The 13,633-nt window shown below is 33.4% G+C and overlaps 3 protein-coding genes across 4 annotated transcripts; all 3 read left to right on the top strand.

Moving 5' to 3' along the window:
- On the top strand, positions 1,252-3,766 carry LOC109345687 (WAT1-related protein At1g25270-like). Its single transcript, XM_019584835.1, has 7 exons — positions 1,252-1,478; positions 1,651-1,713; positions 1,909-2,025; positions 2,189-2,432; positions 2,535-2,693; positions 3,105-3,256; positions 3,366-3,766. The coding sequence occupies exons 1-7, from the start codon at positions 1,285-1,287 to the stop codon at positions 3,604-3,606; spliced, it is 1,170 nt and encodes a 389-aa protein (XP_019440380.1). The 5' UTR covers positions 1,252-1,284; the 3' UTR covers positions 3,607-3,766.
- LOC109345691 (tubby-like F-box protein 8) lies at positions 6,943-11,332 on the top strand. 2 transcript variants are annotated; one of them, XM_019584842.1, is made up of 6 exons: positions 6,943-7,050; positions 7,340-7,401; positions 8,424-8,854; positions 8,991-9,078; positions 9,775-9,907; positions 10,349-11,332. In XM_019584842.1, the coding sequence occupies exons 3-6, from the start codon at positions 8,507-8,509 to the stop codon at positions 11,064-11,066; spliced, it is 1,287 nt and encodes a 428-aa protein (XP_019440387.1). In that variant the 5' UTR covers positions 6,943-7,050; positions 7,340-7,401; positions 8,424-8,506; the 3' UTR covers positions 11,067-11,332. The 2 variants fall into 2 exon arrangements, with proteins under 2 accessions (XP_019440387.1, XP_019440388.1); XM_019584843.1 differs by having other exon boundaries at positions 8,458-8,854.
- LOC109345695 lies at positions 11,841-13,039 on the top strand. Its single transcript, XM_019584847.1, has one exon. It carries the CDS (start codon positions 11,878-11,880, stop codon positions 12,910-12,912), a length of 1,035 nt encoding a protein of 344 aa, XP_019440392.1. The 5' UTR covers positions 11,841-11,877; the 3' UTR covers positions 12,913-13,039.

The following is a 13,633-nucleotide window of genomic DNA, read 5'->3' on the forward strand; positions in this document are numbered from 1 at the left end:
TATAAAAAATAACATGAAAATAAATTGATGTGACACTTTTATTTTTTAAATATGTAACTTAAATAATAATTTGTAATTGTACCTTTAAGAGGAGATGATTCTTGTCTCACTTATTACATACGATATAATATTACTTTTTAATTTTAAATATATCTCAAATTAATTTCTAGTGAAACAAAAAAAACATTATGTGCTGCATAGGCTCTGGCACAGAATAGGTTGAGTAAAATGTAGCACATGCATGTACCCAGAAAAATAAAGAACTTATTTTTATTCTCTAATGAAAGTCAATTCGTTCTTGTTCACCACACAAGTTGAATTCATTCGCATATTATATCACTTCCTAAAAGGACTACATAAATTTACACTTTAGTAAAGGATTCCCTTATTCATGTTAATTCAGTTGAAGGTAAAGGTGCTACTAACTCAATTATGGGAATTATTGCTCCTTATTCTTGCACCGTTATGTACCCAGTGGTAATTATTTTTTTATAACAATTATTTATTAAATTTTAGTATTAAATATAAACCGAATTATTATTATTAATAGGAACATATATATATATATATTGGTTGAACAACTTTCATTTAGGAAACCTAAAAAGTGAAACATGGGAATTTCCATGAAGCTATAAAAGAAGATTAAAGAAAAGAAAGAGAAGCATTCTAAAAACTTTAAGTTGAATATGATGGTGAAGGTACTAAAGTAATGAACTGAATCCGTTCAAATCTCTTATAACAAGTACACAAGCAAAGCAGAGGGTCTAATTTGTCTTCCAATAATGTAAAGCCACTCTACTCTATTCATAAAGCACACCCAAAAGCTTAAGGTCTAATTGGCAACACGTCCTCATTCACTAATAAAACCCTATATTATTAATTCTTGTTTGCCAATATCATAATTAATTTACGTAAAACAATTTTGTTATTTCAACATCAACTTTAATTTTCAGCTTGTTATATTTGATGTTATATGTATTTATTTTTATCTTTAACTTAGTTTTTATATTTCCTTTATATGGCATCTATATATATTTGAAAATTAGTCAAATAAACGCATAGTTTATGTAAAAGAAACATTATTGGCACGTGAACACTGACTTGATAACAAACACTATTTGGAATCTGAATCTTCAATCCACCATATAACTATAAATACCCCTTTGCTGCTAATTACAAATTCACATCTTGTCATATATATGTAATACTTAACTCTCTCTATTAATTTCCTATATATATATATAGTATCAAACCCCATTATTAGCAGTAAAGAGAATTGTGAAGATGAAGGGTATATACAATGTTTTGCATGGATTGAAACCAGTGATGCTAATGGTGATGGTGCAGGTTGCATTCACTGCAGTCAATGTTCTCTACAAGCTTGCCATAAACGATGGAATGAGTGTTAGGGTTGCTACTGCTTATCGTCTAGCTTTTGGATCAGCTTTCACTGTTCCCCTTGCTCTCATTTCTGAAAGGTCCATCATCAATTACTTCTACTTAATTATATTCTTATTGAAGTACTCATATTCTCACACCAATTTCTATATTTACTTTATAATCATTTTCAAATACTTATATTATTTCTGGAAGAGATATACACTTTGTATTAACTTGCCTAAAATGGTTTCTTTTTTCCCTTGTATGCAGGAAGAACAGACCAAAGCTGACTTGGAGGGTGCTTTTCATGGCATTTCTTTGTGGTTTGTTTGGGTATGTTGTGTAAATAGATCTTCCTCTTTTGCCCCACATATATTTTTATATATAGCTAATATTATGTGCAATGTTCATCTACTTACCTTATATTATATTTTCAACCATATACTAAGGTAATCAATTAATTATCATAATAACATTTGCCTCTAGAAAAATTAGCAAAACTGATCATATGATTATGTAATGTTGCAGGGGCAGTTTATTTCAAAACCTTTTCTATGAGGCTCTAGCTTTGACATCAGCAACATTTGTATCCGCTATCTACAACCTCATTCCAGCCATCACATTTATCTTGGCCATCTCATGCGGGTAATTAATCACAAGCCACACTATATATGCTGTGTCTTGCTGAGTAAAATTTACATCAGCCATGCCATAAAATGTTAGATGATACTAATTAGTGGAAATTGAATTTGGCAGCAGTTGCTTATATTGATTTTCTTAATTAACTTTTTTTCTCCTCTTTATATAGTTTGGAAAAATTGAATTTGAGGGCAGCAAGAGGAAAGGCCAAGGTGTTAGGAACTGTAATTGGAATTGGAGGGACCATGTTTTTGACCTTTTACAAAGGGGTAGAAATTGATATTTGGCCCTTCCACATCAACCTTTTGCATTCAAATGGACACAAGATACCATCACATGCTGGTAATAAATTGGTGGGTGTTCTATGTGCCATAGCAAGTTGCTTCTCTTATGCTTTGTGGCTCATCATACAGGTTAGCTTAATCATTTCTCACTATCCTTCATATTTTTTGTGTTATATTCATATTTGAAGTCATGTTTTTGGTTGTTCTAAATTGACCAGTTAAAATGTACAGGCTAAGATGAGCATAGAATATCCCAGCCATTATTCAAGTACAGCTTTGATGTCTACAGCAGGAGCTATACAAGCAATTGTTTATGGTCTTTGTGTTGAAAGGGATTGGAATCAATGGAAATTGGGTTGGAATATCAGGCTACTTACTGTAGCTTATTCGGTATATATACTTTCTTTCTTTAGAATAAAGCATTTTCTCCTAAATAATTTATCTCTTTACTATTTGACATGTGTTTTATTTCACTTCCTTTTAAAAGTTTTCATTTTAATAATACAATCTTAAACAATGAGTGAATTTAAGGAATAAATTATATTAGTATTAGAAGATATTTTATTCTAACAAAAACGTTGTATTGATATAAAAAAGATGTTTTATTTTTTATTTTTATAATATATTAAGGGAAATACACCTTGAATGTTAAATAGTAAATGGATTTATGGAGATAGTTAATAGGAGGAAATATTTTATTATGTATAATGATCACGGTTGTAGCTGCATTTATTTAGATATATACAAATTATATGTGTGAATGATAGAAGAAAGTTTTGGTCTGAGTGAATTATATTGCAGGGAATGGTGGGCTCTGGATTAGTGTTTATTGTTATTGCGTGGTGCATACATATGAGAGGGCCTCTATTTGCTTCTGTTTTCAACCCTCTAATGCTTGTGCTTGTGGCTGTTGCATCTTCTTTGATGTTGAATGAGAACTTATGTTTAGGAAGGTATACACTAATTCAAAACCTTATCTTAATTCCCTTAAATATATGTACACAAACTATATCATTTCATACATTGATGATTTTGTTTTGGTTTTGTGTAACATATATATAGTGTGGTTGGAGCAGTGCTGATTGTGTGTGGCCTCTACATGGTTCTATGGGGTAAGAAAAAAGAAATGAAAAATAAGAGTCAGTTAGTACCATCAGAAATCATTAAAGAAACTGAAGTTATAGAAGTTGTTGTTGTATCCATTCCAATAATAGATGATGCAAAATGTGACTACAACAATTACCAAGACCAAAGCAGTGGTACCAAAAATGTTGATAAAAATAAAGAGGAAGTGTTGTCCTAGATGATAGAAATATTGTATATGTAAAGTGTTGAGGACGAAGATGGTGTGGCAGTGGTAGATAATGTGCCCTCTCTTTTATAGTTGTCCAATGCATTTGTGTTTGTTGCTTCAATTTCATCACTACTCATGGCTGAACTAAACTCTACAGATTACAATTATCTTAATGTAAAAGTTTGCATAATATGTAGTTATGGGGTGAAAAAATATTAGCTCCCCAATTCAAGTATATAAACTTTGAAATCAAAGTTCAAATAAAGTTGAACACTCCAAACAAGTTGTCATCATGACAAAAAAAGTTAGTACACTCAAATAATTTAATATTTTTATATTAAATTTTGAACCAAATATATTTTATATAAATTGTGATAACGTAGGATGTAACTTTTTTTTCCGAACTCAATTATTGACCGGCAATCACTTAAAACTTATTTGTAGTGCACTTTTAGAATTAGGGGCAATCACTTTTAGAATAACTTCAAGTTATTATAAAGGTTATTCAACTTTGAATAATTTTTAAAAGTGATTCTAAATGTGCACTATGAATAGCTTAAAACTTTAATACTCCTTTGGTTCTAATAAAAATGAGAATAATGAAAATGATAATGGAGAAAATGAATTGATTTATATATTTTCTCCTTTAATAAATAAATAAAAATAGGATGAAGAAGGTTGGGTAAATTCCATAAAAAAACATTTCCTAGAGAAAGTGGTGAAAAACCATGGGTCAGAGTAAACTTATAATTTTATCGATAAAAAACTATGGATGAAGTACTATGTACTATCAGCCACATTTATTAGGTAAAAGTTTATATCATTTATATATATTCAATTTCTACTGCTCAAAAATAAATTATATATTAAATATATATTAACTTTATGTTTTCTAACGGATGAAAATAAAATGATACATTGATTTACATTATGGAATAAAATATGTATTTTTCTATGTAGTATGGTATACAAACACAATAAATATAGTCAACCTATTGTTCCCTTTTTTGCAAATAAAGCATGACACTAGTTTGATTGTATTTTTTATAAATATTTTTTGATTGACTCAGTCCAACCGATCCAACTGAGTCATCGGTTTTAAGCTTAAATTGGTAATATATTATGATTATATATTTTTTATTACATATTTTAAAATACATTAATATACAAAGTAAATGTATCTTTTATCATGAATTAAGTATCACTTACGGTTAAACATAAAATATAAAAATAATAAATTAACCACCATAGTTATTAGGGCTTTCCTGAGTTGGTACTTGGAATAGGGCCAACATTATGGCCTTCAAAAACATAAACATGTAATAGCTCTTTGCCTTTGTTGGGCTTTTGTCACCTATGTGTATCACACTTATTTTTAGGAATCTATATTTTAAAATTGAATCTCAATTTTTCCGAAAATTCCATGACATTCATAACACTATTTTATCTCTCATAATAATTGTAACAAAAAACCTTTGACATAATAATAATAACTAAACAAAAAAGGGAAGTCATGTTGAGATAATTGCAGGCAATGAAGCTTTGGAGGAAAGAAAAAAAGAAGTCTCTGAAGCAAGAATTGGTGAAGAGTTCTTTATTGTTAAGTGCTCCAATCATTTGTGATGAATCATTAGTTTCATTCTTAAATCGCTATTGGGTATTAATTATTAATTTATTAACTCGTTATAGTTGTAACTACAATGATTTGGTCAGAAAGTACATTATTAAATGAAAAAATAATGTTGTTAAATGTTGCAAATGGTTTCCATGATTTCTTAATTTTATCTTGTGCAGAGGGATGAAAGCACTAGAGCAACCAACAACGTTATCCACATACGTAAAATTATTTTAAAAATGTATGCTTTTTTTCAAATCATTATTTATTTTAAATAGATGTACTTATGTTTGAAGTTAATTAATATAAAAAGGCAATATAAAGTAAAGTGAAACAACAACTACTACTATAGTTACCATTTTAACAAGAGTAAATACATTGACTTAGTTTTGAATCGATCTAGTAAATTTCAAATAATTAAAATTTGTATTTATGACGACTGGAATATAATAACTGTTGGCGATATATAGAAAATAGAAATAGAAAAAAGGCATATAAAACTGGTTAAAATATGAAAGCCCCACCTTCTCAACCTTAATTAAGAGTTAAATCTATTGCTGTATTAATAACTTTAGTCATATTATACAAACTCATCCATTTAAGGCATTTCTATTTTCTAAATATCATATCATATAATCCTTCTTAACTTATACTTCTTCCAAACCTTTTTTTATAGGATTCTTTAAGAGATTGATTTTATTCTTTTTTATTATAGGAGTATTTAGAAATTTCTTAACATATTAATTGAATTTGTTACAAAAGTATGTTTATTTAATCATATATCATTAATCGAAACTTATAGTAATGAGAGACTCATTGGAATAAGAGGGACAGAGGGGTATATGTTTGTTGGATTCAAACTTTAGTCAGTAATATCAGCACCTAATTAGCATAATATAGTATTATTATTTGGAAAATGTGAAGTCTAGTTTGGATATTTTATTTTTTACACTTTAGAAGGAAAATAATTTAATGAACAGGAAAAATGTATAATAAAATATATGACAGGTTGAAGAGTCAGCTCTTAGCGTTACAATCCAAGCACAACGTTTTATTGTAGTGGGAAATGACGAATTTATAACTTAAATTGTCAAGAGAGGAACTATTTAATAATTTTTAATAAAAAAACTCTTATAAAGGAGTTTGGGGGATTTTTAATGACAAGTTGTTGTTTTTGAATGCAAACATTTGGGTAAGTAATTTAACTAGATTTTTAAAAGCTACTAGATAATATTGAGAGTTGCCAATAATTACTTTCTCCTTTTACACTTTTAATTCTCAACCCAAAATTATCTATCATAAGTAATTTGAGTTATGTAATAATTTTTAGTTTGTTGAATAAACTATATCTAACCAAATAGATTTTATTCTATTAATTCGTTGCACATTCATTAACTTTTACTTACAACTTCCCACTTTTGAACTGCAAATATAAATACACTTATCCTTAATTCATTAATAATCTAAGGATAAATATAGTCTTTTTATTAATTTATTTATTAAATAGAATTACATGAATCATTAAAAGTTCCAATGTTTTTGATAAACTAATGAAGGGAGGGATACACCTACTTCTATAGAAAAGTAAATTAAAAAATGAAATAAGTGAAAGATGATAACTTATTATTTGATATAGTTTGATGAAGTAGATTTAATGCAGGCTTGGAGTCCGGGATATAAGAAAGAGAGAGAGAGAGGAAAAGTGTTAGAAGCTGGTGACCATTCTGACCTAAACCTTCTTCTTCTTCTCATATCAAACAAAAGGATCTCTTTTTCACTCTTCTTCACATTTTCTTCATCTCTCAAACCTACTTCACAATCAGATCTCTTCAACACTGGTACCTTTATTTATCTCTCAATTCCAATTTTCCCTTTTTCTCTCTCTTCTTTTTTGCTTTCCTTTTCTATGCAAACAATCTATGTTTTTTTCTTCAATTCTCAAACTTTTTGCAAATTGGTGTCTGTTGAAAATGCTGCCTGAGAATTTCATGTATATTTAGCTTTTCAAATCTATCTTTCAAGTTTTTGAAAGGGGCATAGTAATGGGGCAATTTTGGTTTTAGCGTTGGATTTGAAACTCAGATGGTTTTGATGACCCATTTTCTAACATTTTGTTATGCTTTTCAGGTAAAGGATGGATTTTGATCCAGCTTTGGAGCTTTGACCAACTTTATTTCGAGTCTTAAGAGGTAGTCTCTTATGCTCTTTGAGGTGTTAGCAAAAATAAAGGAAAATTAGAAGTGTTTTTTCTTTTTTTTTGTGATCTGCAGAATTAGCTTATGAATTGGTGACAGTTTTGCATTACTTGTTTATTGCAAATAAGTAATTTTGTGTGTCTTATAATGTTTGCCATGTTAAATTCGATTAAAGCGTGGAACCAAGAAATTATGTCATTTTTGTTTCTATATTTGGCATCATGTGACCATGATAATGCTTTTTTAGTTGTTCTTTCTGATTGTGGGCAGTGACCAGATGCCTAATGTTTATGCCCTTGTTCCTTCTGGCGTTTCATTATCTGCTGTGGAACTCTGACTTAAAATGTCATAAATACCTCTGGCATTTGATTCGTGATTATGGGTGCTCCAATGTTAGAGTCCTAAGTTGTTGATCTAATATCTAACTTAGTGTTGGACTGGTCCGCGAGTGGGGAGCCTCCGGCCACCGGGGAATCCCATTACTGTTGGGTCATGAGAAGAGTGTATTGCCACCCATAAGTGAGAGAACCAAAACTTTAATGGTTTGTTTGCGAGTTGGATTTTGGAGGAGAAAAAAGGGAAAAAGAAGGCTCAAGAGACATGAAATACACTTGTGAGATGACTCTGAAGCCTTTCCTTTCACTTCCTTCCCCTCCAAAACCCAACTCGCAAGTGGACCTTAGGGTTGATTTGGGATTTGGGTTTCGGAGGGGAAGGAAGAGAAAGGCTTCAGGGCATCTCCTAAGTGTATTTCATGGCTGTGAAGCCTTCTCCTTCCCCTCCAAAACCCAACTCGCAAGCAAACCCTAAGACAATTTTTCCATGGTCTTTTTCACTTTCCACCCATCCCTTGTCTTCAATGTGAGACTTCATAGTTGAATATAGTCATGTATCCAACACTTAGGGCATAATATTTACTGATTTTTGGTCGGAAGATGAAGAGTAGTTACTAATTACTATATTACAACAATAATAGTGAAATGTTGTTGTTAACTGAAACTCTCTTTTTATGGCAGCCATATGCTTACAGTGATTCGTATACTCTATCAGACTTTCACAGAAGAGGAATACATAGTTATTGTTGGGATCAACGTGCAGAATGTCATTCCGCAGCATAGTTCGTGACTTGAGGGGTAGTTTTGGGAGTTTATCTAGGCGGAGTTTTGATGTCAGCTTGAGTGGTCATCATAGAGGAAAATCTCATGGGTCGGTACAGGACTTGCATGACCAGCCTCTAGTAATTCAAACTAGCCGATGGGCAAGCTTACCCCCGGAATTACTATATGATGTCATTAGACGGCTAGAAGAGAGTGAGAATACATGGCCTTCTCGAAAGCATGTTGTTGCATGTGCTGCAGTTTGCCAGTCTTGGAGGAATATGTGCAAGGAAATCGTTAAAAGCCCAGAGATCTGTGGAAAACTTACATTCCCCGTGTCCCTGAAGCAGGTTCGCTTCATGCTTGTTGCGTACCAGATTGTCTCTTCTTTTATTAACTAGTCTGTTGCATTGTATAGAGATATCAATGATAAGTTATTTGGTTAGAGGAAGTAACACCCTAGTTTTTGCTTCTTTTGCTTTTCAGCCTGGGCCACGGGATGGGATGATTCAATGTTTTATCAAAAGAGATAAATCAAATCTAACATACCATCTGTTCCTTTGTCTCAGTCCTGGTAAAGTTTCTTTTTATACATGCAGTTATACCTTTGGTTTATACTGGTTTAAAGTTCAGACACGTCTTATATGACTATGTAGACTTGTTCAGAATCTTCTGATGTGATTTAGTGATTCAGGTTGTTGAAGTTACAGATTTTGACTTCATACTTTATCTTGATGTGCGCTAAAGTAACATGGATTTTTTGCTTATGTTGATTCTGTATGTCTGTTTGTATATGTTTGCATGGATATATGGTTTGAGATGTACATGTCAACATTCGCAACGATGTCATTTACACTGATGCAATTAGTAGTACTCAAAGTTACTTTTGCAAATTGTCTTCATAGGTCATGTCTCAGTTCACATTTTCTCATTCTTTGTTCGCATCAACTCTTGCATGTTGCTAAGATTTTTTTATCAGGTTGATAGATGTAATTATTGCATTACTGTGTTTCATTGTTTTTCCTGATGTGCTGGCCTGGTTATTTTAAGTTGACACGACAAAACTATAAATCCTTTGTTTTAGTTGGGGTTGAAATTATTCCAGTCACTTCTAGATTTTGAAATTATTCATTTTGTGGAGTGTTCGAGTCTGTCGGTATACTATTGAGTTAAAGGAAGTTACACAGTTTGGTATTTACCATTGTATTATAGTGCATGCTGAACTCATTTCAATTTTCTATTCTCTTTTTATTTCCTTTTACTGTTGCAGCTTTGTTAGTTGAAAATGGTAAGTTCCTCCTTTCTGCTAAGAGGACAAGGAGAACAACATATACAGAGTATGTTATTTCAATGGATGCTGACAACATCTCTAGATCAAGCAACACTTACATTGGAAAGCTGCGGTGAGTCACTGCTGGTGAACAATTGACATCCTTTGTCTATCTGTCTCTGACTGTACATATCTTTTAAAGTAACCCTCTTTTTTTGCTTACAAAAGAAGCTAGTAAAACTATCATAAATCTAAATTTAGACTTAAAAGTTCATTCTTGATCTTCTTAACTATAGATTTCAATTGCCGATTGGAGTAAACTGTGACCCTAATATATTTTAGGTACACAATTTTAAAAAAATACATAGTAGCTGTTATTGCTGTAATTAAGATCATCTTCCTTTTTTATAAGGGAATAGTTGAGGTTCTTATTCCATCATCAAACTTCCTCTTATGCCTTGCAGATTTATTATAGCTTGTTTTTCAAGGCTTCGAGCCCATTTACCAAGTATTATGTTTTATTCTATATCCCTCTCTTTAACTTATGTGATTTTATTTTAATTTCATATACCAGATCAAACTTTCTTGGTACAAAGTTCATTATATATGATACACAGTCTCCATACTCTTCTGCCCACATATGCCCCCCTGGGACTGGGAGGACGAGCCGAAGATTTTATTCCAAAAAGGTGTCACCAAAGGTCCCACCTGGGAGCTACAACATAGCTCAGGTAACATATGAGTTAAATGTACTCGGGACACGGGGCCCAAGGAAGATGCACTGCATCATGCATTCAATACCAGCCTCAGCACTCGATGTGGGAGGCACTGTTCCTGGTCAGCCCGAGCTTCTTCCACGTTCCCTGGAGGACTCATTTCGCAGCATCTCCTTCTCGAAGTCCCTTGACCATTCCATTGACTTCAGCAGCGCACGATTTTCTGAGATTGGAGGATCATGTAATGAGGGTGACGATGAAAAGATGAGACCCTTGGTTCTAAAAAACAAGCCTCCAAGATGGCATGAACAATTGCAATGCTGGTGCCTTAATTTCCGTGGAAGGGTGACCGTTGCATCTGTTAAAAACTTTCAGTTGATTGCTGCCACCCAACCGGCCGCTGGTGCACCAACACCGTCTCAACCAGCAGCGCCAGCAGAGCATGATAAGATTATTCTGCAGTTTGGTAAAGTTGGGAAAGATATGTTCACTATGGATTATAGGTATCCTTTATCCGCATTCCAGGCTTTTGCAATATGCTTGAGCAGCTTTGACACCAAATTGGCTTGTGAATAAATACATGTTGAAACATGAGACATGAAACATGAAGCAGGTGGTATTTTAAGAGAACTAGTGAAAACATTAATGATGGTACCCTTTCCTTTATTGTACTTAACTTTTCCATTTCTTATTACCAGTGGTGTGGGAATAGGAAAATTGTTGTTGTGATTAAATTGTAACTATAGCGAATCGGTGGTGTAATAGGGTTTATGTAGTGTATTTATTTAATAGCATTAACTAGTAATGTTGGTATGTTTATTTCTGAGTTTATCCATTCATATGAACACCATACATTTTGTAGTACATGTTTGGAAATTGAGAGGTGCTTATGATCTGTATCCAATATAACTTAATGTATAGGTATGAATAAGACAGAACATGACAAGTGAATAAGTGAATAAGTGAATATGCTCCATGTTTGATGTATGTACCTTATGAATGGAATGGAATGGAATAATACTTTGATTCCATTAATATAGTTGGAACACAAGTGAATATGCACATCAACATTTGGTATCTAATCAAGTTTAATCTACCCAAATAACTCACAGAATCACAACAATTTCAGAATAAAATTTATTCCCAACTATGATATTAGAATTATTTTGAATAAAAACAAAAAAGACCATTTCATTAAATAAACAGTGTTGTGAAAATCTTGATTTTCAAGTCTTTGGGGAAACATTTATTATTTAATTTTAGAAAAAAGAGTGTTATGATGATATTGGGTTGGGCCCGTAAATGTGAATAAATTGTTAGTTCGTTATTCTGAAAGTGAGAAAACCCGCCAAAAACACCTTGTTGGTGATTCGGTTGAGAAGAAGCCATGGCGTTTTCAATTTCATCATACATCACCATCACCATCACCATCACCATCACCATCACCATCCTTCTTCTGATGAAATGCTTGACTGTGAATTCCGTAATATTCAGCACAGAGTTTGATTCAATGGTTGACACGTTAAGAGTTCGAGGCTACAACCTCTTCTGCAACGCTATCCTCACCTCTGATCTCCAATTCGATCTTCAAGATTCCAATCTCAACAATTCCTTCACCTTCTTCGCACCAACCGATTCTTCTCTCTTCGCTCTTGACATGACTCAAACCGCGTCTTCTTACACTGACACTCTTCGCCTCCACGTCATCCCTCGCAGACTCTCCCTTCCTCAGCTTCGCCTCCTTCGCGATGGTTACACACTCCCTACTCTCCTTCAAGATCGTCATGTATCCATCACGCGTCGTCATGGAGCCGTTATTGCTGTTGCCGGCGTTGATGTTGTTTTTCCGGGCCTCTTTTATGGCCGTGACGTTGCTGTTCATGGACTCGCCGGGATTCTCCGTGTCAGATCTAATGTACTTGATGAAGCCTCCGGTTCGTCTTATTCTTCCTCACCTTCGCCGGCGCCGGTGCCTTCCCCGATTCGCTCAGCTGACCGCCGAAATTTCGCTCCGAGAAGTAGTCCTCAGTCTCACTCGTCGGTTCCGAAGTTTGTTTCGTTTAACGCCACACGGCGGAGAGGTTCTGCTCATTCTCCTCCAGTTGCATCTCCGGCACCATCACCATTCGTTGTCAGAAGGAAACCTTCAGCTCCTTCTCCGGCTAACAGCATCGCTCATGCTCCGGTTGCGTCTCCGGCACCGGTAAATATTTCAATCATTCATGCACCAGAACCTGAGACCAACCGGAGATTTGATCCTCCGGCGCATTCTCCAGCGATATCTCCGTCGCGATTTCCTGATTCAAAAATATCTTCGCCGCCTGTTGGACTGGAATCGGAAGCGTTAGATCGGAAGAGAAAGTGTTCGATTTCAGAAGAGAATATTGGTCACGTGCAGTGTCATGCAGGGACAGGGAAGTAATTAGGAAAATTCATTCTTGTTTGTACCATATCACCTTTCAATTTCATTCAACCAAAAAATAGTCGATCTTAGTTACGTATAGAGTTACCCAAAACTACTTTCATTTGGTAATAATAATAAATGCCTTCTCATAATGAATACATATGTGTTATGCATGTATCCCCATACCTCAATCACTACCAAATTTATGCTTTCATCCACTTCCATATTCTTCAAGTCACCCACTTCTAACAATGTGAGACTTATTCATAATATTTAGAATATAAAACATTTCCCCTCAAATGTATGTTAATTTTCTATTTACTTGCAACGTTGTTAGCTTGTCTTACAATCAACGAAACATACTGTCTTGACATCTCACCAAGAAGACGACATAAGAATCACTCATGAATCTATTAATTATTTGTCACTTCAATAATCGCTCATGAATCTATCAATCACTTGTTGCTTTAATACTTGTTTGAGCTGTCAAAGTACCGATTGTGATACCACTTGTTGGAAGATCTTAACCCATGTGCTATGACATTCTTCCATCGGCAAAGTGAAAAAACATAAATAAGTAGATTTAATACTACATTTTAACCTAAAACCTATGAGCCCATACACTTACGTATTCTTATTACGCTAGGAAGTAGGACTCCTAAATCCACTATATCTGAGTATTGGACATTACTTATTCGTTATTAGTATCATCCTCGTGCTAATAAGAGTCAAACTAGTT

The sequence above is a fragment of the Lupinus angustifolius genome, chromosome LG04 (genome assembly GCF_001865875.1).
Source record: "Lupinus angustifolius cultivar Tanjil chromosome LG04, LupAngTanjil_v1.0, whole genome shotgun sequence".
In the NCBI taxonomy this organism is placed as follows: domain Eukaryota; kingdom Viridiplantae; phylum Streptophyta; class Magnoliopsida; order Fabales; family Fabaceae; genus Lupinus; species Lupinus angustifolius.